Source organism: Coregonus clupeaformis, unplaced genomic scaffold, assembly GCF_020615455.1.
Source record: "Coregonus clupeaformis isolate EN_2021a unplaced genomic scaffold, ASM2061545v1 scaf0874, whole genome shotgun sequence".
Lineage (NCBI taxonomy): Eukaryota > Metazoa > Chordata > Actinopteri > Salmoniformes > Salmonidae > Coregonus > Coregonus clupeaformis.
Window position 1 is genome coordinate 32,319 of NW_025534328.1, and position 26,285 is coordinate 58,603.

Below are 26,285 nucleotides of genomic sequence, written 5' to 3' on the forward strand. Positions count from 1 at the left end.
GGGACAAGGAGGAGTCTTTGACACAAATCATCAATTTTATGTTTTAAATACCTTTTGTTACAGAAGAAAAAGGAAATGGCGGGCTGCTACCAGTAAGTTAGGAGCAGTGGAGCACTCTGTTATAGTTGGTTACTTTGCTAATGAGAGCGAGAGAGCAAGAGAGAGAGAGAGAGAGAGAAAATGAGAGAGATAGGGGGGGGGGGGTTAAACTATACTGAACAAATATATATAAAAACGCAACATGTAAAGTGTTGGTCCCATGTTTCATGAGCTGAAATGAATCCCAGACATTTTCCATATGCACAAAAATATTATTTCTCTCAAATGTTGTGCACAAATTTGTTAACATCCCTGTTAGTGAGCATTTTATCCTTTGTCAAGATAATCCATCCACATGAAAGGTGTGGCATATCAAGAAGAAGTATTTCTATCTGTAATAAAGCCCTTTTGTGGGGAAAAACTCATTCTGATTTGCTGGGCCTGGCTCCCAAGTGGGTGGGCCTATGCCCTCCCAGGCCCACCCATGGCTGCCCCCCTGCCCAGTCATGTGAAATCCATAGATTAGGGCATAATGAATTTATTTCAATTGACTGATTTCCTTATATGAACGGTAACTCAGCAAAATCTTTGAAATTGTTGCATGTTACATTTATATTTTTGTTCAGTATATATACATTTAGAACCAGTTTGTCTGGAAGGATCAGGAGACCTACCAGCACAGCAGCAAGGTCATACATAATACCTATTCTATTGTATTGTATTCTATTGTATTGTATTACATTTAATTGAATTCTATTGTATTCTATTGTAGTGTATTCTATTGTATTGTATTTTAATGTATTCTATTCAATTATGTCTACCAAAAATACTGCTTCAATCTGTGACGCCCCTGTACACAGATACAGGATCAGATTTCCTCTCTGAATCCTCTATTTAACCATTTAGAGTGTGAAAGAAAAAGGCTGTAGTGGACAACTTCATCCGACACGCAGTCAGTCCATTCACTGTGTCCCGTCCTCTTATTTATTGGTTTCCTACAATTGGTGTATTCTCAGGCAACGCCTTCCCAGGCATGTTCGCTGATTGGCGCAGCTCACATCAATTACACTTTGCAGCAAGGTTGGTTGAACGCCAGCGGGTTGTTGATGTTCAATCAAAAGTCGTCAGTCACTGGTGGAGAGGAGTCGCAGCAATCAGGTAAGCATTACGATGAGCTAATTCCTAAACTAAACCGATTATCGTAGATAAGAGTACATTGAAAGCATAGCACGCACAAGAGTTAGCATAAATGCATTTTTTGTTTCCAATTGAAATAATATACATTCAGTGTCAGTGCTATATCGCTATGATGCCTTTGACTGTATCGGTAGCTAAGCGAAGCTAGTTATGTTGTGTGTGCCAAATTCATTCAGAGACTGGACTGAGAGAGTCATACGCTTTAGCTGGGAGGACTCGTGAATTGCATGAATGGCACCGCTTGTTCACATTGAATAAGGAGCCAGACAATGCCTTATCATTCAAGAGTTTTGCAATGGAAGTAGACCAAAGGCAAAGCGATTCCACATTGACCCCACAAGCTGTGGCAGTTTTGAAATAAACTTTTGCTTTCAGTTTTTGAATGTGTCATCGCCCCGCCGTACCATTTGTCTTGAGATATCTAGCTTGTATCTGTTGTTTTTAGTCAAGCTGAGCACATAATGCTGCTTAGCTATGCAGTTGGGACATTGTTGAGTCTCACAAGGGAGTGGGTGGGACCAAATGCTGGGATGGGTTCAAATACTATTTGAAATGCATTTTGATTCCTTTACCTGTGTTCAATTGAGCTTGCCTGACGAAATGGAACCAATAGAATAGTCCCAAATGTGTAAAACCCACTCATTTGGGTTTGGCGCTACAGACAGGCTAACGCAAACGCTCAAAGTATTTGAAAGATTTCAAATAGTATTTGAACCCAAGTCTGATTGCATCAGTGTTGTTGTGATAGACCAGAGAGAACTACTCAAGATACCAGATCAGATAAACATAATGCTGACCTTTATACACAGAAATTCAACTCTTGACTGTTTGCAATAGGGTGATTCCTCACAAAACTAGAACCAAGACAGACCATGATTTGGGGGATTTTCATGAAATGTAATCCAATGAAGAATTAGGCTCTAGTTTTGTGAGGAATCACCCGATACGTCTTGCTGATTGCCACCCCTGTCTGCACTCCACCCCTACTCTCTGTTTCTGAATTTATCTGTCCTTGATTCCTTGCATCCTATCTCCTCGCCTAGGCCTAACTCTCAACCGTATTGGAGGAGGAGGTCCAAGGACCCTCCCCTCAAGCCTTCTACTCCAATGGGTTTTGAGAAGGAAGCAAGCAGAGAGAATGTGAGGTATTGTGGAAGAATTAAATGAGACAGAGCCTCTAACTACTTTATTCTACCTTCTCTCTGTACCCAGGCCACCACCATGCAGTTTCTAAGGGGAGTCATGGACACTGTGTCCGCCGTCTCCAACCTCTTCTCCAACCCCTACCGCGTCAGGGAAGTACAACTGTTGGAGTACAATGGAGGGGGGAAAGTCAAGCTGAAGGAGGAGGGACGCATGGTGCTGTACAAGAACACCCCCTGTCAGAGTTGGGACTGCCTGCTGAAGTGCCCTGATACGCCCACCGTCGCCTTGAGGTGGGTTGGGGGCAGAGAGAGTGTGATGGGAAGGGAGAGGAGGATGGAGGAGAAGAGACCTTCAAAATTGTATATTATATACTGTAGCCTAGTTGGAGGAAACATGGGAAAGTTATACTGCTTTGAAAGTTGATCAACTTGTAAAACCAGTTAGGAGACAAGTGGCAGTAAAAGCCCTTGAAAGATTTTGCTGAGATTTTCATACTTGCTTGCTAGAGAGCTCTTCTTTGTTTATGGCCATTCAACATCGTTCAAGCCCTTTTAAGCCTTAGTCCCAACCATCTCTTTAAGAATTCACATGTGAGTCTTGAGCATGGCATTGTCCTCCAGAAAGTAGTCTCTCTAAGTAAACTTTCTCCCACTGAGCTTTGTCGATAGCACCAGCTAAATTCAGGGCAGCAATCTTGAGACCTGTAGCAACACGTTTGCAGTTGTCCATGGCTATATATCTTTCCAAAAATCTGTGGTAGCAAAGATGATCTATATACTGACCAGGGCCCAGTTTCCCAAAAGCATCTTAAGGCAAAGTTCATCGTTAGAACCTTTGTAATAATTTTTTTTATGTATGCACTCACTAACTGTAAGTCGCTCTGGATAAGAGCATCTGCTAAATGACTAAAATGTAAATGTAAAAAATGTAGGAGCATCAAATCAAATTTCATTTTCCACATGCGCCGAATACAACCTTACAGTGAAATGCTTACTTACGGTGGGGAGAAGTATTCAGATAGATGTATTTCTATCAATGTAATTGTCTGCATCACTTCCACTTCCTTACTTACTAGCCCTTAACCAACAATGCAGTTTTAAGAAAAAAAGTATTAAGTAAAACATTTAAATAACAAATAATTAAAGAGCAGCAGTAAAATAAAATAACATTAGGGAGGCTATATACAGGGGGTACCGGTACAGAGTCAATGTGCGGGGGCACCGGTTAGTCGAGGTAATTGAGGTAATATGTACATGTGGGTAGAGTTAAAGTGACTATCCATAGATAATAATCAGAGTAGCAGCAGCGTAAAAGATGGGGTGGGGTGGGGGCACAATGCAAATAGTCCGGGTAGCCATGTTTAGCTGTTCAGGAGTCTTATGGCTTGGGGGTAGAAGCTGTTAAGAAGCCTTTTAGACCTAGACTTGGCCCTCCGGTACCACTTGCTTTGCAGTAGCAGAGAGAACAGTCTGACTTGGGTGGCTGGAGTCTTTGACAATTTTTAGTGCCTTCCTCTGACACCGCCTGGTATAGAGGTCCTGGATAGCAGGAAGCTTGGCCCCAGTGATGTACGGGCCGTATGCACTACCCTCTGTAGTGCCTTGCGGTCAGAGGCCGAGCAGTTGCCATACCAGGCGGTGATGCAACCAGTCAGGATGCTCTCGATGGTGCAGCTGTAGAACCTTTTGAGGATCTGGGGACCCATGGCAAATATGTTCAGTCTCCTGAGGGGGAAAATACTTTGTCGTGCCCTCTTCACGACTGTCTTGGTGTGTTTGGACCATGATAGTTTGTTGGTGATGTGGACACCAAGGAACTTGAAGCTCTCAACCTGTTCCACTACAGCCCTGTCGATGAGAATGGGGGCGTGCTCAGTCCTCTTTTTTTTTCTGTAGTCCAGAATCATCTCCTTTGTCTTGATCACGTTGAGGGAGAGGTTGTTATCCTGGCACCACACGGCCAGGTCTCTGACCTCCTCCCTATAGGCTGTCTCATCATTGTCGGTGATCAGGCCTACCACTGGTGTCGTCGGCAAACTTAATGATGGTGTTGGAGTTGTGCCTGGCCGTGCAGTCATGGGTGAACAGGGAGTACAGGAGGGGACTGAGCACGCACCCCGTGTTGATGATCAGTGTGGCAGATGTGTTGTTACCTACCCTTACCACCTGGGTGCGGCCCGTCAGGAAGTCCAGGATCCTGTTGCAGAGGGAGGTGTTTAGTCCCAGGGTCCTTAGCATAGTGATGAGCTTTGAGGGCACTATGGTGTTGAACGCTGAGCTGTAGTCAATGAAAAGCATTCTCACGTAGGTGTTCCTCTTGTCCAGGTGGGAAAGGGCAGTGTGGAGTGCAATAGAGATTGCATCATCTGTGGATCTGTTGGGGCGGTATGCAAATTGGAGTGGGTGTAGGGTTTCTGGGATAATGGTGTTGATGTGAGCCATGACCAGCCTTTCAAAGCACTTCATGGCTACAGACGTGAGTACTACGGGTCGGTAGTCATTTAGGCAGGTTATCTTAGTGTTCTTGGGCACAGGGACTTTGGTGATCTGCTTAAAACATGTTGGTATTACAGACTCAGTCATGGACATGTTGAAAATGTCAGTGAAGACATGCTCGGAGTACACATCCTGGTAATCCGTCTGGCCCTGCGGCCTTGTGAATGTTGACCTGCTTAAAAGTCTTACTCACATCGGCTACAGAGAGCGTGATCACATAGTCATCCGGAACAGATGATGCTCTCATGCATGCTTCAGTGTTGCTTGCCTCGAAGCGAGCATAGAAGTGATTTAGCTCGTCTGGTAGGCTCGTGTCACTGGGCAGCTCGTGGCTGTGCTTCCCTTTGTAGTCTGTAATAGTTTGCAAGCCTTGCCACATCCGACGAGTGTCGGAGCCAGTGTAGTACGATTCAATCTTCGTCCTGTATTGACTCTTTGCCTGTTTGATGGTTCGTCGGAGTGCATAGCGGGATTTCTTATAAGCGTCTGAGTTAGAGTCCCGCTCCTTGAAAGCGGCAGCTCTACCCTTTAGCTCAGTGTGGATGTTGCTTGTAATCCATGGCTTCTGGTTGGGGTATGGACGTACGGTCACTGTGGGGACGACGTCATTGATGCACTTATTGATGAAGCTAGTGACTGATGTGGTGTACTCCTCAATGCCATTGGAAGAATCCCAGAACATATTCCAGTCTGTGCTAGCAAAACAGTCCTGTAGCTTAGCATCTGCGTCATCTGACCACTTCCTTATTGACCGAGTCACTGGTGCTTCCTGCTTTAGTTTTTGCTTATAAGCAGGAAACAGGAGGATAGAGTTATGGTCAGATTTGCCAAATGGAGGGCGAGGGAGAGCTTTGTACGCATCTCTGTGTGTGGAGTAAAGGTGGTCTAGAGTTTTTTTTCCCCCTCTGGTTGCACATTTAACAAGCTGGAAGAAATTAGGTAGAACGGATTTAAGTTTCCCTGCATTAAATTCCCCGGCCACTAGGAGCACTGCCTCTGGATGAGCGTTTTCCTGTTAGCTTATGGCCTTATACAGCTCATTGAGTGCAATCTTAGTGCCAGCATTGGTTTGTGTTGGTAAATAGACAGCTATGAAAAATATAGATAAGCTCTCTTGGTAAATAGTGTGGTCTACAGCTTATCATGAGATACTCAACCTCAGGCGAGCAAAACCTTGAGACCTTAGTATTAGATTTTGTGCACCAGCTGTTGTTTACAAATATACACAGACCGCCACCCCTTGTCTTACCGGAGTCAGCCGTTCTATCCTGCCGATGTAGCGTATATCCCGCCAGCTGTATGTTATCCATTTCGTCGTTTAGCCACGACTCGGTGCAACATAAGATATTAGAGTTTTGTCCCGTTGGTAGGATATCCTTGATCTTAGGTAGTCCATTTTGTTTTCCAAGATTGTACGTTGGCTAATAGGACTGATGGAAGAGGCAGATTACTCGCTCGCTGTCGGATCCTTACAAGGCACCCCGACCTACGTCCACGTTATCTCAGTCTCTTTCTCTTGCGAATGATGGGGATTTAGGCCTTGTCGGGTGTCTGTAGAATATCCTTCGCGTCCGACTCATTGAAGAAAAAATCTTTGTCCAATACGAGGTGAGTAATCACTATCCAGAAGCTCTTTTTGGTCATAAGAGACGGTGGCAGAAACATTATGTTCAGAATAAATTACAAATAATGCGGAAAAAACACACATAATAGCACAATTGGTTAGGGGGCTGTAAAACGGAAGCCATCTCCTCCGGCACCATCTTTTGCAACAATGTTTCCCAAAACCATTGTTGCAATTGAAAACGCTCGTAATCTCACGCCTGCCTTTAGACCACTCGTAGAACAGCTAAGTGCGTCGTTAGATGCATTTTTGCCCTCCCGCATCACTTAATACACAGAAGATCTCAGCTAAACATAGAATCGCATGGTTTATCCGTCTCACTGTGACCACCGATAACTTCAGAACAAAAGTTGACTACAAATATGAAGTGGCCAATGTTTTTGCAATTGATACAATGCTGCAAAGAAACCACTGCTAAAGGACACCAATAAGAAGAAGAGACTTGCTTGGGCCAAGAAACATGAGCAATGGACATTAGACCGGTGGAAATTTGTCTTTCGGTCTGGAGTCCAAATTTGAGATTTTTGGTTTCAACCGCCGTGTCTTTCTGAGACGCGGTGAGGGTGAACGGATGATCTCCGCATGTGTAGTTCCCACCATAAAGCATGGAGGAGGAGGTGTTATGGTGTGGGGCTGCTTTGCTGGTGACACTGTCTGTGATTTATTTAGAATTCAAGGCACACTTAACAAGCATGGCTACCACAGCATTCTGCAGCAATACGCCATCCCATCTGGTTTGGGCTTAGTGGGACTATCATTTGTTTTTCAACAGGACAATGACCCAACACACCTCCAGGCTATGTAAGGGCTATTTTACCAAGAAGTAGAGTGATGGAGTGCTGCATCAGATGACCTGGCCTCCACAATCCCCTGACCTCAACCAAATTGTGATGGTTTGGGATGAGTCGGACCGCAGAGTGAAGGAAAAGCAGCCAACAAGTGCTCAGCATATGTGGGAACTTCTTCAAGACTGTTGGAAAAGCTTTCCAGGTGAAGCTGGTTGAGAGAATGCAAAGAGTGTGCAAAGCTGTCATCAAGGCAAAGGGTGGCTATTTGAAGAATCTCAAATATATTTTGAATTGTTTAACACTTCTTTGGTTACTGCATGATTCCATATGTGTTATTTCATAGTTTTGATGACTTCACTATTATTCTACAATGTAGAAAATAGTAAAAATAAAGAAAAACCCTTGAATGAGTAGGTGTTCTAAAACTTTTGACCGGTATAGTGTATAATAAAAAATAAAAAATAAAATGCTTCAAATGAAAACCAAGATGACTGCGTTAAAATAAAAACAGTAGGCTATATTTCAATCATATTGAAGTACATTTCATGTTCAATCAATGAAGTTATATTTTGCTACTTGTAGGCTACTGTCTGTAATTTGTCTCAATATATTTCATGATGTGTAGCCTAACGTGCTTAGTGATGTGCTAAATCTTGATTTAGTGTATTTTTATAGGGTAAGCATTAGATTAAGCCGCCTTAATATTTGCAGCCGTAGGTGGTAATATCTCTCTAGGAGCTGATCCGTTGTCAGTATTGTGAAATAATTATAATACTAAGGAAAGATTTGAATGGAGAAAGCTGATCCGAGAGCAGCACTCCCTTTCTTTCGATCCTGTCAGTATCGACACATGCTCCAGCAATGCACTTAGTGACCGTTCTCTCTGTGTGGTGTTTTGGGAAACGCATGTTAAATCTTCGGCCGTTGTAGGAAAGATGCATCGTTAAAACACTCGTAAGCCTAAATTCCATCGCAATCGTGGCATTTCAGCAACTTTGAAAAAAACAACTATGTTGTGCCTGTTGTCATAGAGATAGATAGAGGACTCATCCCGTTTTAACATGGGCATTGTGATTGAGGGCGTCCACCATTTTAAAGTAGTCAACTGGGTGGGGATTCCTGTGAGTTGGGAGCAATCAGCCAATTAAGAAAAAAATTGACTACTTTAAAATGGTGATTGCCTCAATGGCGTTGCCCATTGCATTACATATGCTATAATGGCACAGATACAAAGATGAGTCCTCTAGCTATCTCTATGGCCTGTTTACATACGTATCTGCCCTCTCATTGGCTAGAATAGTCCCACCTGATCTTGACTCCTCCCGCCTGCATTCCATCTTTGAGGACATACATTTCCATTCTTAGAGCGGTCAATCAACTATCTTGTCAGTATAATATACAATCTTTAGTCAGGGGTCAGCTAACCTTTGGTTGACCTCCCCATTTCCTGTCTCCTAGGTTGTTCCAGGTCAGCTCCGAGGAGGACGCCATGAACTGGTTCCCCCAGTACGCCCTCAAGCTTCGTCCCTTCTACGAGACCCTCCCCCTCCCCAAGCCCGAGGCTGTCCAGCCAATAGTAGACTGCCTCCGTAGCCACGCTGACTGGAGCTCCGCCCACATCGCTGTGGATACGGGCCTGAGGGAATGCCTGAAGCACAACTACGTCCAGAGGTGAGGTTGTAAAGTGTGGTTATAAGCATGTAATAAGGAGTGGTTATAAGCATGTTATTACCAAAGAGTTGCTGTAAAGCAGTAGGGCTTGAGTAATCCCTCGTGGACAGATCTACGTCAACAGAACTGCTACTATAGAATCTGTTGGGAAGGAATGGGATGCATGGGATAAGGAGCAGCAGTAGTTCCAGTGTTTGGGGTTTTCCTCACTGGTTATTTGGACAAATCACGATTTAACAGGTGTTAGCGTTTAGAATTTCAGAAGGGGAGGGGACGTTCGGCCCGTAACTTACAGAGAGAGAGAGAGAGAGAGGGTGGAGCTTCTCGATCCGGTTCCGCTCCTCGTTCTAGCATCTCTTCTCTTAACACATGGACCCAGAACTTAATCGAGCAGCTGATCAATTACGTGAGACTTTAGTTCTGGGTTAACCGAGATTAGGGCTTGAGCAATAGGGAATATGTTGATTTTAAAATGAGATGGTATCCCTCCCTCCCTCCCTCTCTCCCTAATCATATTGATACTTCACACTACTTTTGGTCTCACCCTCTCCAGCCAGATAAACGCCAGGGACGGTGCTGGTCAGACGCCATTACACCTGGCATGTGAGCGGGGGGACGTGGCGTGTGTCAGAGAACTGCTGGAGGAGTGCCAGGCTCGCACCGACATCAAAGACAAGAACGGGGAGACGCCCATGCATTGTGCCGCCAAGCAGGACTCGGCTACTATTATACAGGTGTGACACACACACACACACACACACACACACACACACACACACTGAGTATCCAAAACATTAAGAACACCTGCTCTTTCGATGACATAGACTGACCAGGTGAAAGCAATGATCCCTCATTGATGTCACCTGTTAAATCCACTTCAATCAGTGTAGATGAAGGTTAAAGAAGGAGAGCTGGATTGTGTGTGTGTGTGTCATTCAGAGGATGAATGGACAAGACAAAATATTTAATTGACTTTTTAGTAGGTGCCAGGCGCATTGTTTTTTTGTCAAGGGGTGCGCAACTCAATATTAGGAAGGTGTTTGGTATACTCCGTGTACAAGACGCCCATGCACTGTGCTGCCAAACAGGACTCTGCTGTTATTATACAGGTGTGTGTGCGCGCGCGCAAAGAGGTCCCATGCACTGTGACAAGTCTGGGTTTCTAACTAATATGGCAGTCATAGACACTGAAATACATGGGAATAGGGCAGGCTAGCCTTAGCAAACAACCTAGCTTCCTTTTTCTACTGAAAATGTGGGAACTCCGCTCGGGCCTTTCTCTCATGCCTGCTACGTTAGGTTAATGGCAGGCCAACATAAACAAGGCAGCAGTTGGGGGCTCTGGGTGGTTCTGCCAGTCACAGGTAGCCAGTCTCAGAAAGGGGACATTAACACTACTGCAAAGTCAAGGCAGGGCTGCTGTTTTCACTCTCACTGTGCTAGTTATTTTAGTGCAGTGCTGGGTCCTACTCATTAGTCGGCACTGCAGAAAAAGAGAGCTTCTCATTGGACAAATTCAGCTAGGTCCCTCCTTGTTTTGGTCTGTTTTCTTCTTCTGTTTGATTGCTATTGAATGCAACCCTGCTTTGCAGTGTACGTTTTTTTTGTAGTGTTAGTTTGAAGTACTGGTGTTCTTAGTGCATCCAATCCATGTATCTCAGATATTATGCTGTGGCCGGTGCCCAGAATTGGCAGGACAGGGACAGGACCCGGCTGCTATTATACAGGTCAGACTGAGGACTCTGGGTCACCTCTCTACAGGTGTTACTACAGAACTCTGTGTGTTCTCTGCATTCAGTTTAGCTACAAGACTGTTGCAGTACTTCTGGTATAATTCCTTCTTTCTGTTTTTTAATAGATTTTCAGCCTGGGGTTTCAATACACATTTGGAGGGAATAGGCATGAATATCTTGCAATTAAAAATGTGATGTTTTATTCGCTTTTTCAAAATTAAAAACATACAGTACCAGTCAAAAGATTGGACACACCTACTCATTCAAGGGTTTTTCTTTTCTTTTTACTATTTTCTACATTGTAGAACAATAGTGAAGACATCAAAACTATGAAATAACACATATGGAATCATGTACATTTAAGTCATAGTAACCAAGAAAGTGTTAAACAAATCAAAATATATTTTAGATTCTTCAAAGTAGCCACCCTTTGCCTTGATGACAGCTTTGCACACTCTTGGCGTTCTCTCAACCAGCTTCAAATCCAATCAAATTGTATTGGTCACATACAGATGTTATTGCGGGGTGGCTACTTTGGGTGGCTACTTTGAAGAATCTCAAATATAAAATATTTGTTTAACACTTTTTTGGTTACTACATGATTCCATACAGTTGAAGTCGGAAGTTTACATACACCTTAGCCAAATACATTTAAACTCAGTTTTTCACAATTCCTGACAATCCTAGTAAAGATTCCCTGTCTTAGGTCAGTTAGGATCACCACTTTATTTTAAGAATGTGAAATGTCAGAATAATAGTAGAGAGAATGAATTATTTCAGCTTGTATTTTTTTCATCACATTCCCAGTGGGTCAGAAGTTTACATACACTCAATTAGTATTTGGTAGGATTGCCTTTAAATTGTTTAACTTGGGTCTAACGTTTCGGATAGCCTTCCACAAGCTTCCCACAATAAGTTGGGTGAATTTTGGCCCATTCCGCCTGACAGAGCTGGTGTAACTGAGTCAGGTTTGTAGGCCTCCTTGCTCGCACACACTTTTTCAGTTCTGCCCACAAATGTTCTATAAGATTGAGGTCAGGGCTTTGTGATGGCCACTCCAATACTTTGACTTTGTTGTCCTTAAGCCATTTTGACACAACTTTGGAAGTATGCTTGGGGTCGTTGTCCATTTGGAAGACCCATTTGCGACCAAGCTTTAACTTCCTGACTGATGTCTTGAGATGTTGCTTCAATATATCCACATAATTTTCCTTCCTCATGATGCCATCTATTTTGTGAAGTGCACCAGTCCCTCCTGCAGCAAAGCACCCCCACAGCATGATGCTGCCACCCCCGTGTCACGATCGTCTAATGAGGAGGACCAATACGCAGCGTTGAAGGTGAACATGACTTTATTAAATTAAAGCCGAAACACGAAAACAACAAACAATGACGAAACGTGAAGTCCTCCGTTACAATGACTGACAAGGAACAAAAACCCACAACACCCACAGGAAACATACAGATTAAATATGGCTCCCAATCAGAGATAACGAGCCGACAGCTGACACTCGTTACCTCCGATTGGGAGTCATTGACCAAACCTAGAAATAAACCCAACAGAAATACAAACATAGAAATACACCCAACGAATGAACACACCCTGGCTCAAATTACAGAGTCCCGGAGCCAGAGCGTGACAGTACCGCGCCTCAATACGGGCTAAACAAGGGAGGGCTGGGTGGGCATACCTCCTCGGCGGTGGCTCTGGCTCTGGCCTTGATCCCCACCTCCTCTCCCACCCCCCAAAGTACCCCTGGTCCTGTCTAGCCCCGCTGGCCGGAGCCGGACTGACGACACGCGCCCCTGGCTTGGTGCGTGGAGGACGAACGGGCCTTACCAGGCTGACGACGCGCACCACTGCCTTGGCGCGGGGAGCAGGAATGGGCCGGACCGGGCTGACGAAGCGCACCCCTGACTTGGTGCGGAGAGCGGAACCGGGCCGGACAGGGCTGACGACACGCACCACAGACTTGGTGCGGGGAGCAGGAACGGGCCGGACCGGACTGGCAACACACGCCAGTACCTCTCGCCGTGCCTCTACTTCCTCCATCCCCTCTTTGACCAGTGGCCCCCGTAACCCGGCGGCCTTCTCCGGCAACCCACTGGACCGCTCTATCGCGGCCTCCTGCTGGTCCGCCGTCGTGAGCCCCCCCCTAAAATTTTCGGGGCGTCTCTCCTACCCGTGGCCCAGGTCTCCATGTCCCTCGCCAGCTTCTCGCCCTTCTGCCATAATGTCAAGCCCCTCTCTTCCTCACTCGGCTTGACCCAGTCCAGGAGGCGAAGGAGATCTGTGAGGGATCTCCCCGGCGATGGCTCCTGGACACGCTGCTTGGTCCCATCTTGGTGGGTTTTTCCGTCACGATCGTCTAATGAGGAGGACCAATGCGCAGCGTTGAAGGTGAACATGACTTTATTAAATTAAAGCCGAAACACGAAAACAACAAACAATGACGAAACGTGAAGTCCTCCGTTACAATGACTGACAAGGAACAAAAACCCACAACACCCACAGGAAACATACAGATTAAATATGGCTCCCAATCAGAGATAACGAGCCGACAGCTGACACTCGTTACCTCCGATTGGGAGTCATTGACCAAACCTAGAAATAAACCCAACAGAAATACAAACATAGAAATACACCCAACGAATGAACACACCCTGGCTCAAATTACAGAGTCCCGGAGCCAGAGCGTGACACCCCGTGCTTCACAGTTGGAATGATGTTCTTCGGCTTGCAAGCCAACCCCTTTTTCCTCCAAACATAAGGATGGTCATTATGTTCAAACAGTTCCATTTCTGTTTCATCAGATCAGAGGACATTTCTCCAAAAAGTACGGTCTTTGTCCCCATGTGCAGTTGCAAACCGTAGTCTGGCTTTTTTATGCCGGTTTTGGAGCAGTGGCTTCTTCCTTGCTGAGCGGCCTTTCAGGTTATGTCGATATAGGACTTGTTTTACTGTGGATATAGATACTTTTGTACCTGTTTCCGTCAGCATATTCACAAGGTCCTTTGCTGTTGTTCTGGGATTGATTTGCACTTTTCGCACCAAAGTACGTTCATCTCTAGGAGACAGAACGCGTCTCCTTCCTGAGCGGTATGACGGCTGCGTGGTCCCATGGTGTTTATACTTGTGTACTATTGTTTGTACTGATGAACGTGGTACCTTCAGGTGTTTGGAAATTGCTCCCAAGGATGAACCAGACTTGTGGAGGTCTATTATCTTTTTCTGAGGTCCTGGCTTATTTATTTTGATTTTCCCATGATGTCAAGCAAAGAGGCACTGAGTTTGAAGGTAGGCCTTGAATACATCCACAGGTACACCGCCAATTGACTCAAATGATGTCAATTAGCCTATCAGAAGCTTCTAAAGCCATGACATCATTTTCTGGAATTGTTAAAGGCACAGTCAACTAAGTGTATGGAAACATCTGACCCACTGGAATTGTGATACAGTGAATTATAAGTGAAATAATCTGTCTGTAAACAATTGTTGGAAAAATTACTTGTGTCATGCACAAAGTAGATGTCCTAACCGACTTGCCAAAACTATAGTTTGTTAACAAGAAATGTGTGTAGTGGTTGAAAAACAAGTTTTAATGACTCTAACCTAAGTGTATGTAAACTTCCGACTTCAACTGTATGTGTTATTTCATAGTTTTGATGTAGAAAATAGTAAAAATAAAGAAAAACCCTTGAATGAGTAGGTGTGTCCAAACTTTTGACTGGTACTGTATATTGATGGCCTTCATCAGAAACGTATACATTGCAATTAAAATGTCTAATGTACAGCAAGGTCCCTATTCAAATGTCTAATGTACAGCAAGGTCCCTATTCAAATGTCTAATGTACAGCAAGGTCCCTATTCAAATGTCTAATGTACAGCAAGGTCCCTATTCAAATGTATCTGCTTTTGGTCTCATCCCCTCCCCCCTCCTCTCCACCCCCCTCTCTCCTCCTCTCCACCCCCCCTCTCTCCTCCTCTCTCCTGCCTCTAGGCGCTGTGCAGTAGGATGTGTGCGGGGGTGAATGAGCTGAACGGGGCGGGGGAGACGCCCCTCCATGTTGCTTGTCGCCTCGGGAGGGTAGAGGCTGTGAATGCCCTCCTGGGGGGCGGAGCTCGCTGTGACATCATTGGGGGCAGTGGCTACCCAGTCCACGCCGCCATGAAGTACAGTGAGAAGGGGTGAGAGCACTGATTGGCTAAGAGAAAAAGGTGATGAATGCTGATCGGCTCTTTCATTAAGCTAAGAGAGAATGGAGAACACTGATTGGTAGCAGAGTGTTGAGAGGAGATTGCCCCCTAGCTCCTGTCTTTCCCGCTGTGTTTCAGATGTGAAGGGGATAGATAGATAGATAGATAGATGGGTGAAACAAGATTCCACTACATTGTTTACAATTCTCTCACACTCTCTCCTTCTTCCTCGCTCTCCTTCTCCCTCTCGCTCCTTCTACCCCCCCTCCCCCCTTTTTCTCTCTTTTCTTCTCCCCCCTTTCTCGCTCTCTCCCTCCTCCCTCCCTCTCTCTCCTTCTCCCTCCCTCTCTCTCCTTCTCCCTCCTTCTCTCTCTCTCGGTCTCTCTCTAGTTGTGCTGAGGCTGTCCTGAATGCAGACCCATCTCAGCTACAGGCAGAAGATGCCGTCTATGGAGGAACCCCCTTACACTGGTGCAAGACTGCAGAGGTAGAGGGGAGCACTTTAGAATTACAGTTGCACTTTTTCACCCGAAATGAATTGTGATAAAATATTTTAATTGCCCGTCCCCCCCCCCCACGATAAAATCGGAGAGGGGGGTGAGGAACTTTGGATCGGTCGCTATCCGTTATTACGTACTAACATGCGTACCAGGGTTTCCATTTTCTGGCTTTTGGACGATTTAAAACAAGAAAAAGCCATAAATAAATACGTTGCTGGCCAAATTGTCCATCTATAGTTAATTTTTTATAATTTTGGGGAATTAAATTGGCGTATATGTGTTCTTTCGTTAGTTGTCATGCATCTTATTGATCACACGTGTACAGCATACAGAGCTTGGTTTGAGCGGAATATCACCTGTCAGACAGCGTGAGAGCTGCTACTACAGTATCTCAAACAGCTCAGTTCTGCTGGAGTGAAACTTGCCCTTATAAGCCCAGTCATTCTAAATGCAATTGTGTGTTAACAGTTTTGATTACCACGATAAAAAATGAAATACAGATCAAATTAATAGCTACTATTTTTATTTCTCAACTGGTAATTTAAATGCGCCTCCCATACGCCATTCAAGTGCATAATCAACGTTAGGGAGGCTATCACCACTTTGCAATGTGAGCTGGAGGCAATATGCATTTTGAAAATACTTAATTGTTTGAAACCTGAACATTTTACTTCATATTATAAGGCATGACTTACCTTGCTTCAAAGTAGCATAGCCGAAATCCGACCATAGAATTGTGGAAGCAATTATTTTATAAAGACTTCCCCATATGCCATTGAAACCAGCATTTCTTTCCTGTTCTATTGGTTTTCAAATCAATGTTATTTCATTGTCCAGAGGCCAAAGGCACAATCCTAGTCATATTAGCAACCCATCCTAGTGTTTTCCCGCAAATTGCATTTTGGCAAATTATGTTTTATTGGCATTACAGGAGTTGCATGTTCTGTAACGATGAATTACCATAATCTAAATGTGATTTCTGTCATTCTGAGCACCGTGAGTGGACGCCCTAATGGGTTACCAGTAATGGGTCCGGTATATTTCTCAAATGTCCGGTAAATTAAAATCTTGCCGGTCATGTTGTCCGGCGCCATTTTCCTAACAGAAACCACTGGCCAGATTTTTTTTTTTACGATACTTGGGTGAATGATGCGTCTTGCCATAGAGATCCGGCATTTACAAAATTGCACTGATTGGGCCAAGGGGGGCGATAAAGTAATCAACTGAAATGACAAACTTTGAACAAGCATGTCTCCTGTCCCGTTGAGCTACAGTCATGACATTTTGTATATGCTTCTCCTCATGAGAAACATTAAACTTGGGTGAATGCATTTTGCTATGGAGATCCGACATTTTACAAAAATACACTGAGTGGCCCAAGGTGGCGCTGCATCATTCTGTGGGGGACGACATGTTTATTACTGTTGCTAGTTAAAAAACGTACTTAAACCTGAAGTACCTACTTGTTTCTATTCATCAAGTTATGGACAAACAGATATTATATAAAAGTCTGTTAAACATGGCTGCACTATCATGCTCCCTCCCTCCCTTCCTCTACCCCACTCCTCCCACCTCCACCCCTCAATTCTTCTCTCCCCTCCTTCTCCCCTCTCTCTCTAGATGTGTCGTACGCTACTGGAGCGAGGTTGCTTGGTGAACTACCTCAGTAAGACAGGGGAGAGTCCACTACACGTCCTGACCAGGAGGGGGCGCTTCGATGCTTCCATGGTGCTGCTGACACACGGGGGGGAACCCAACCTCAAGGGCCAGGATGGGAACACAGCCCTGCATCTGGCTATGAAGGTAGTGTGTGTGTGTGTGTGTGTGTGTGTGTCTCACACACATATGGGAAACACGGCCCTGCAGCTGGCCATGAAGGTAGGGAGGGGAGTGTATTTGTGTGTGTGTTGCACACGGTGGGACTTAATGCTTCGCTAACCTTCCTCTTTATATAACATATTACTATCTGAATCCCCTCAACAGTACCAGAAATGATTAGGGGTGCGGTCTACGATTAGACAGAAATGATTAGGGGTGCGGTCTACGATTAGACAGAAATTATTAGGGGTACGAAACTAGGGTTAGACGGAAATGATTAGGGGTACGGTCTAGATTTAGATTTTGGACATTACATGGTCCCTTCCCCTTGTTTTTCTCTATGACCCCTCCTTCCCGTGACCATTACTCTCTGACCCCTGACCTCTGCTGTATCTCTCCTTACAGATGGACCACATGGAACTGATCAAGGCTCTGATCGTGTTTGGAGCCGACGTGGAGATACACAATGACCTGGGAGAGACTCCCGGACTGATAGCAGCACGCACTAGTAAAGGTGAGAAGGAAGGAGGAGGGAGGGTGGGGGGAGAGGGAGAGACCCCCGGATTGATAGCAGCACGCACTAGTAAAGGTGAGAGGGATAGGGGGGGAGAGAGAGAGAGAGAGAGGGAGAAGGGAGTAGAGTAGGTGGATGGATGGATAGTGAGCAAAGGGAAAGAAAGAATGGATGAATGAATGAGAAAAGTAGAGGAGTGTTAGTTCCTTGGTGCCTTATAAAACGGTGACAGCACAAGAATCAATCATAACACAACAACAATCTAACGTTGATATGGATATTAATGAATTCAAATGCATGTGTTATTGTGGATGATATAGCATGCATATGTTAGGGCTGTGTGAACATTAATATAACATTAACTACAGTATATTTTATTAATTGATAATGTGAACTCTACTCATTGCTCGATACATTGATTAATCAGCTGTTTCGAATGTGTTTCAATGATCATAGGCCTTTTGCTTGAGGGTGGGTCAAATTGCGGGGGACTTTCAGGGAATTACTGTTTACAGGGTTTTTTCACCAACACTTGATTTGTCAGCCACCACTTAGGAAGCCAGCAGCCTGAGACAGGTAGCTAGCTAAGCTAACGCTTGTAAAGCTAGCGAGGTAGCTAAATATCATAGCTAAAAAAGCTTGCTGCCAAAGAGCTTGCTAATACTACGTATATACAATCAAAGAAATATATAATGTTATTTCAAAACATTAACAGTAAACATAGTGGTTTATAGCATTAATATAGCTAATGTAAGCTAGCTAATGAGAAGCTAATCAGTGCTGGATGCTCTCACGTTTAGCTTGTGTGGGTTTGTTGCTCTTAGCTAGCACACGGACAATCAGTAGCCTACTGCAGTAGTGAGACATGAGACAAATTACCAACATAGTTGGATCCTTCATTTATTTTTGCATTACACAATAAACGTTTATGAGAACAGTCAGCCCTCGAATTCAAGCTAGCTAACGTTAGCTTGAAAGTCAGAGTTGAAACAAGCTAGCTAACTAACGTGAGCAAGCAGGGATTTTAGCTAGCCAGGTCGTATTGCAAGCTAGCTACGTCCTATCAAACCTGTCGCCTGGTGTTAATATCTGTATTTTTTTCAGTTGTTGTCCATGTCAATCAACCCCTCTGTTTGTTGTGGTTTCCATGGTTATACGTTTATCGTTTTTATTGATTGACTAATTGATTGATAATATCTCGATACAAAAAAATATGTGATCTATGGAAACCGTGCGTGTTGTTCAAATCTGCATGTGTGATTGTTTGTGTGTCAGTGTGAATGCCTGTAGGATATTTTTACCACTCCTCTCTCTCTGTGTCATCAGCTAATTTCTCTCTCGCTCTCTTCCCACTCTTTCACTCTATCTCCTGCTCTCCATACCTTCTCTCTCTGTCTCAACTCTTTCTCTCTCTATCCCCCTCTCCCTGTCTTGCTACTTACTCTTTCACGATCTCTCTCATTCCCTCTCCCATTCTACCCCTCTCTCTCTCTCTCTCTCTCTCTCTCTCTCTCTCTACCACCTATCTACCTCTCTTTCTCCCCTCTCCCTTTCTCTCTATCTCTTTCCTGCCTGTAATTGTGTGTTGTGTGTGTGCATGTCTCTAACCCCCTGGCTTGGTGTGTTGGTTGACTCAAGGCTCCAACAGAAAGGTGCTACTGGACATGCTGTGTAGTGTAGGGGTTCAGCGGTGCGCCCCACCCTCCTCCTCCCCCCTCAACTCCCATCCTCCCCCCAAGAAGGCTACTTCGTCACCAGGCATAGGTAAAGCTCCCGCCTCCTTCCATTTGAAAAGGCTTTTCTTTCTTTCTTTTTCCTCCCTTACTTTTATTTTATTTTCATGAGTCCCTTCGAACATTCATCTGCTTTGTTTTTAATTCATCCTTCCCCCTCTACTATCTCTCCATGTTTTTATTCCTCCCTCTCTTCTCTCCCTCCATTTTGAATGCCGTTACCTCTCCCCTCTCTTCTCTCTATGCTATCCTTCCCTGCCTCCTCTCCCTCATCACTCCGCTCACTCCCAGGCTCTTCCCCTTTTCTCTGTCCCTGTCTCTTCCGTTCCACTCTGTGCTCCTATTGGTTGATTAGACCTGGGTCCTTGTCTGTGATTGGCCAATAGGGTTCGAGGACATCATGCACGTTGCGGCGGCGGTGGGAGCGATGAGTCGCGGCCGGGAGGAAGTGGACGGGTTCAAAACGGGAAGCAGGAAGTACGTTTCTGTGGGAGTATTTTATTTATGAGAAGATTATTTTGAGATTTATATCATATTTTTTCTTAATTCAAAGTACTGCTGATCGGTTCAAATGTGTGATTGGTTGGTTGGTTGATTGATTTACACCAGTTTGAATTAATAGTCAAGCATACAATATAGACAAATGACTTATATATTGTCTGAATGGATTGTTCCTCTTTCTCTTGTGTGTTAAACTGCTGTGTAAGAGTCACTCTAATTGCCTCCTCTAGGATAGATAGACTGCTGTGTAAGAGTCACTCTAATTGCCTCCTCTCCTCCTCTAGGATAGACAGACTGCTGTGCCTGGATGGAGGGGGCATTAAAGGCTTGGTTCTGATCCAGTTGTTAATCGCCCTGGAGAGAGAGGCAGGCAGGCCCATCAAGGAACTCTTTGACTGGGTTTCTGGGACCAGCACAGGGGGTATACTGGCCCTGGCTATCATCCATGGTGAGCTGTTACTGTGTGTGTGTGTGTGTGTGTGTAGGGGGTAATTATGAGTGTGTCTGTGTGCAGAGAAACTGAAATGGTGTTATATAATTGATGTGGTCCTCAATATTTTAATGGATTGTTTTTTTTTTTCATACAAAGTTGTCCCTAACTTCTTAAAGAGCAGCCTTGAACCGTAGACCTTTTCAACATTTGAAAGTGTTTGTTTGTGAGATTCTGTCGTACCTTTCCAGGTAAGGATATGGAGTAAATCTCTCTTTCTCCCTCTCTCTCCCCCCTCTCTCTCCCCCTCTCCCCTCTCTCTAGGTAAGGATATGGAGTATCTGCGATGCCTCTACTTCCGTATGAAGGAGCAGGTGTTCAAGGGGTCGCGACCCTACGAGTCGGCCCCTCTGGAGGACTTCCTGAAGAAAGAGTTCGGAGAGAACACCATGATGACAGACGTACGACACCCCAGGTAACCATGGAGACATTCCGTCTTTGTCTGATTGGTCAATTCGGGGTGCTGCTGTAATACTAACAATATTTAATTTGCTAAAATGTTATATTCACTGGCTATGAATGTAAGTTTTCTCTCATCCTGAAGTATCCTTTGTCTCGCTGTCTCTGTCTGTGTGTCTCTGTCTGTCTCTGTCTGTGTGTCTCTGTCTCTGTGTGTGTTTCTCTGTCTCTGTGTGTGTGTCTCTGTGTCTGTGTCTGTGTGTTTCTGTCTCTGTCCCCAGGGTGATGGTGACCAGTGTGCTGGCAGACAGACATCCAGGAGAGCTCCATCTCTTTAGGAACTACGACCCCCCCTCCCTGCCCAGAGAACGCCCCTACGCTGTCACAGCCACCTTCCTACCCCTCACCATACCACAAGGTAACAGAGTACGAATGTGAGAGAGTGTGAGCGTGTGGTGGGTGGGGGGGGCTGTGTTTGTGTTCTACCTCAGGGTGTATGAAGTGATAATGGCCATGTACTCTTCTAATCTCCACCCGGTACAGCCAGAAGAGGACTGGCCACCCCTCAGAGCCTGGTTCCTCTCTAGGTTTTTCCTAGGTTCCTGCCTTTCTAAGGAGTTTTTCCTAGCCACCGTGCTTCTACATCTGCATTGCTTGTTGTTTGGAGTTTTAGGCTAGGTTTCTGTATCAGCACTTTGTGACATCTGCTGATGTAAAAAGGGCTTTATAAATACATTTGATTGATAACGATCGACCTGTGGTCTGAATGTCGGTGTTGTTTGGACTGTGTGTGTCAGGGCCAGTTGTTTCCCTGTGGTGGTGGTATGAGTGTGTGTGTGTTGTTGTTTCAGGATGGGAGGATGAGGATGTGTTGATAGTTGGATACACTCAGGAACCTGCTAAAAAACATAGGAAGGTGACAGACCAAGGTGTGTGTTCTCTCTGAGTGTGTGTGACAGCGCGAGTGTGAGTGTGTGGAGGTGAAAGGGTCACAGTGAAGATGCTTGGTGAATCTGCTCTCACACCTCACCAATTTCAGTTTATAACTTTTTTTCATCGTTGATCATGATTTTGTCTGATTGGTTGATTGATGCTTAGCCCCAACCCTCTTTCCCTCTCGTCCTATCAGAGCAGGTCGTGTGGAGAGCCGCCCGTTCCAGTGGCGCCGCCCCCACCTACTTCCGACCAATGGGGCGGTTTCTGGACGGAGGGCTGCTGGCCAATAACCCGACACTGGATGCCATGACTGAGATCCACCAATACAACAAATCCCTGAAGGCAGAGGTGTGTGTGTGTGTGTGGCTCTAAGAAGTTTCATCTGAAATGTTCCTTTTGTTTAATCTCTCTCTCGCACTCTCTCTCTCTTCCCCTCCGTCTCTGTATCTGTTTATTTGTACCTTTAGGGGCGTGGCTCAGAGGTGCAGCGTCTAGGTGTGGTGGTTTCTTTAGGGACAGGTAAGAGCTTTATATTGGTATATTATAATATGTAGAAATCATAATATGTATGTGTATATTATGATATTTATTGGGACAGGTAAGAGCTTTATATTGGTATATTATAATATGTAGAAATCATAATATGTATGTGTATATTATGATATTTATTGGGACAGGTAAGAGCTTTATATTGGTATATTATAATATGTAGAAATCATAATATGTATGTGTATATTATGATATTTATTGGGACAGGTAAGCCTCCCCAGGTAGTTGTGAATTCTGTAGACGTGTTCAGACCCTCCAACCCTCTGGAACTGGCCAAGAGCTTTGTAGGAGCCAAGGAACTGGGCAAAATGCTGGTGGACTGCGTGAGTTGGTTTTAATGATTGGTTGATTTGATTTATTGTGAGTGACCGTTATCCTGCATACTGTTTAGTTAAATGTTTGAATTATTGAAACGTTAGGTGACCCTAATAGTTGATAGTAATCAATATTACAATTTTCACATTTTCATTCAACATTTCAGCTCTGAAACTAATTTCCATCCTTAAGTCATCCCTGTATGAAGAGGTCCCCGTTATTGTATTACTCATCTATAACATCCATTGATTTCATCGGTCTCTTCTCCTCTTCTCTCTGTCAGTGTACAGACTCTGATGGTTGTGCTGTGGACAGGGCCAGGTCTTGGTGTGAGATGACTGATACGATCTACCACAGGTCAGTCTGACACTGGGCTTATCATACTGATTCTGTTTACGATACTAGTGTGAATAGTGTTCTTATGGCACCAATAATCCTACTCGTATACACTGAGTGGACAAAACATTAAGAACACCTGCTCTTTCCATGACGTAGACTGACCAGGTGAATCCAGGAGAAATCTATGATCCTTTATTGATGTCACTTGTTAAATCCACTTCAATCAGTGTAGATGAAGGGGAGGAGACAGGTTAAAGACGGATTTTTAAGCCTTGAGACAATTGAGACATGGATTGTGTATGTGTGCCTTTCAGAGGGTGAATGGGCAAGACAAAATATTTAATTGCCTTTGACCGGGGTATGGTAATAGGTGCCAGGCGCACCAGTTTGAGTGTGTCAAGAACTGCAACGCTGCAGGGTTTTTCACGCTCCGCAGCATCCCTGTGGAACGCTTTCGACACCTTATAGAGTCCATGCCCCAACAAATTGTGGCTGTTCTGAGGGCAAAAGGGGGTTTAACTCAATATTAGGAAGGTGTTCCTAATGTTTTGTACACTGTAGTGTCTGTGTCTCTGTTGTACATTGGAAAGTGAACGTTTTAACCCTTTACACTCGTACCTGTAAACTGGTTGAAAATGGTAGATTTGGGCACTAATAAGCGCCTACATTGGAACGTAGTGGCTGTACAGTAGCACTATATACATGACATCAGAGCTCAGGGTCTCCGCTTCACAGCTCTGTATGGATTTGGACTGACAGCCGTTCTGAACTTGAGCACCGCGTGCAACAGGAAGTTGCCCCCATCCCTCCCGCTTATTGGGCAATAAAAAAAAAGAAAGTAAAATGCACATCAAATCAAGTGTTTGGATTCAGTCTTGTGTCAGGTAAACTGTTGTCCTCACCTTTTGGTCTAATAATTTTCCCATAATCTCAACTGTTCTCTTTCAATTGCTTCCATGGTTATGCATTTCATATTTATTCTGTAAAAAACATTTCAAGTTGGCCCTATCCATATATATTTCCCACAAGTGTAAAGGGTTAAAAACATGTTGTGTGAATGTATGGTGTGTGTGTGTGCGCTTGTTGAACTAGCCAGCTCTCTCTCTCTCTCTCCTTCCCATCCCTCTCTCATTACACCATCCTCCTCCTCCCATCCTCCTTCACCTCTCCCCCCAGACTGAGCCCCCAGCTCTCCCAGGAGGTGATGCTGGATGAGGTGAGTGACGCCGTGCTGGTGGACATGCTGTGGGAGACCCAGATGTACCTCTACGAACAGAGGGAGAACGTCCAGCTCCTGGCACAGCAACTACTCAACGGCTACTGAGAGAAAGAGGAGGGGCAGGGGGATGGAGGCATGCTATGGGAGACCCAGATGGACCTCTATGAACAGAGGGAGAACGCACAACTACTGGCACACCGGGGTTATTCATTATGCCGATTCTGTTGCAAAACGTTTTGTAAACGGAAGCAAATGGAACGAAACGGGGAACGACCTACCAAGACCTACCTACTAATTTGTCCAATAGAAACTCAAATTTTTTTTGCAAAATTGAACGTTTTGCAACTGTCTGGACTAATGATTACGCCCCGTCTAACTCAACGGCTACTGAGAGGGCGAGAAGGAAGATGAAAACGTTCTTGAACGTCCATCACCTGATGGTTTGTCTGAGAGAGGGGGAGAGGTAAAGAGGAGAGAGAGAGAGAGAGAGAGACATACAGGAAGATAAAAGTAGAGGGAGTGATGTTTCTTCTCTTTCAATCTGTACTGGAGACTGAATGTTTGTCCTAAGAGCGTTAATTCTTCCTCACAGACGAATGCAGTCAAAGTAAAAACCTGGGGAAAGGAAGATTCAGCTTTTGCACAACTGTACTGAGACTGACAAAGTGTCATATTAAAAAATATATTCTGAAATGCTAACAGACTGGAAAAAGGTATGTACAATTGACCTCATCTTGACATCTACTGACATTGTATTTATTGAGCTAATCCTTAAGATAATCATATTTACAATTTATTTTTATTTTTATGTCATTAATTGCATCATGCAGTCATGTAAATGATATGAATCCACCAGTCCACCCACTATCTCCTGTAACTACTGTTGTCCCCTATCATTTCTGCCTTCTTGCTGTCTTAAGCTCTCAAACCATAACTCTTTCAACTGGACGGACTGAATACATCCCACATTACGTGAATAACTCCTTCTCAACTGGACGGACTGAATACATCCCACATTACGTGAATAACTCCTTCTCAACTGGACGGACTGAATACATCCCACATGACGTGAATAACCCCTTCTCAACTGGACGGACTGAATACATCCCACATGACGTGAATAACCCCTTCTCAACTGGACGGACTGAATACATCCCACATGACGTGAATAACCCCTTCTCAACTGGACGGACTGAATACATCCCACATGACGTGAATAACCCTTCTCAACTGGACAGACTGAATACATCCCACATGACGTGAATAACCCCTTTCTCAACTGGACGGACTGAATACATCCCACATTACGTGAATAACCCCTTCTCAACTGGACGGACTGAATACATCCCACATGACGTGAATAACCCCTTCTCAACTGGACGGACTGAATACATCCCACATTACGTGAATAACCCCTTTCTCAACTGGACAGACTGAATACATCCCACATTACGTGAATAACCCCCTTCTCAACTGGACGGACTGAATACATCCCACATGACGTGAATAACCCCTTCTCATCTGGACGGACTGAATACATCCCACATTACGTGAATAACCCCTTCTCATCTGGACGGACTGAATACATCCCACATTACGTGAATAACCCCTTCTCATCTGGACGGACTGAATACATCCCACATTACGTGAATAACCCCTTCTCATCTGGACGGACTGAATACATCCCACATTACGTGAATAACCCCTTCTCATCTGGACGGACTGAATACATCCCACATTACGTGAATAACCCCTTCTCATCTGGACGGACTGAATACATCCCACATTACGTGAATAACCCCTTCTCATCTGGACGGACTGAATACATCCCACATTACGTGAATAACCCCTTCTCAACAGGTTGTGACACAATCTATCTGCACTATTTGTCTGTGTCTGAAATGGCGCTCTGGTCAAAAGTAGTCTACCTAGTGAATAGGATGGCATTCAGACACAGACTTCACCACTTGTTTTTTGTATTAATATCCTATAATGTACTGGTTTGTATTGACTTTATTATTGATGATGAAGTGAACATATGAATAAAATATTAACCTATGGAACTGAATCATTGATTTTTA

The 26,285-nt window shown here is 44.6% G+C and overlaps 1 protein-coding gene across 3 annotated transcripts; it reads left to right on the forward strand.

Moving 5' to 3' along the window:
- Window positions 1–1,101: 1,101 nt before the first annotated feature.
- On the forward strand, window positions 1,102–26,272 carry pla2g6 (phospholipase A2, group VI (cytosolic, calcium-independent)). Of its 3 annotated transcripts, XM_045216967.1 has the most exons (18): window positions 1,102–1,197; window positions 2,449–2,672; window positions 8,748–8,960; window positions 9,514–9,694; window positions 14,695–14,882; window positions 15,282–15,378; window positions 17,012–17,194; window positions 17,615–17,723; window positions 19,362–19,487; window positions 19,843–19,933; window positions 20,242–20,405; window positions 20,712–20,862; window positions 21,128–21,264; window positions 21,976–22,130; window positions 22,250–22,301; window positions 22,539–22,654; window positions 22,930–23,003; window positions 24,162–26,272. In XM_045216967.1, the coding sequence occupies exons 2-18, from the start codon at window positions 2,458–2,460 to the stop codon at window positions 24,307–24,309; spliced, it is 2,400 nt and encodes a 799-aa protein (XP_045072902.1). In that variant the 5' UTR covers window positions 1,102–1,197; window positions 2,449–2,457; the 3' UTR covers window positions 24,310–26,272. The 3 variants fall into 3 exon arrangements, with proteins under 3 accessions (XP_045072902.1, XP_045072903.1, XP_045072904.1); XM_045216968.1 differs by lacking the exon at window positions 19,362–19,487; XM_045216969.1 differs by lacking the exons at window positions 21,976–22,130; window positions 22,250–22,301; window positions 22,539–22,654; window positions 22,930–23,003; window positions 24,162–26,272 and adding an exon at window positions 21,698–21,874.
- The last annotated feature ends 13 nt before the right edge of the window (window positions 26,273–26,285 follow it).

Bases quoted from the DNA above. Each gene is read 5' to 3' on its own strand.
- pla2g6 (XM_045216967.1), top strand. From the start codon at position 2,458: ATGCAGTTTCTAAGGGGAGTCATGGACACTGTGTCCGCCGTCTCCAAC. The intron at 2,673-8,747 runs GTGGGTTGGGGG...CCTGTCTCCTAG, and splicing joins ACGCCCACCGTCGCCTTGAG to GTTGTTCCAGGTCAGCTCCG. The intron at 22,302-22,538 runs GTAAGAGCTTTA...TTATTGGGACAG, and splicing joins GGTGGTTTCTTTAGGGACAG to GTAAGCCTCCCCAGGTAGTT.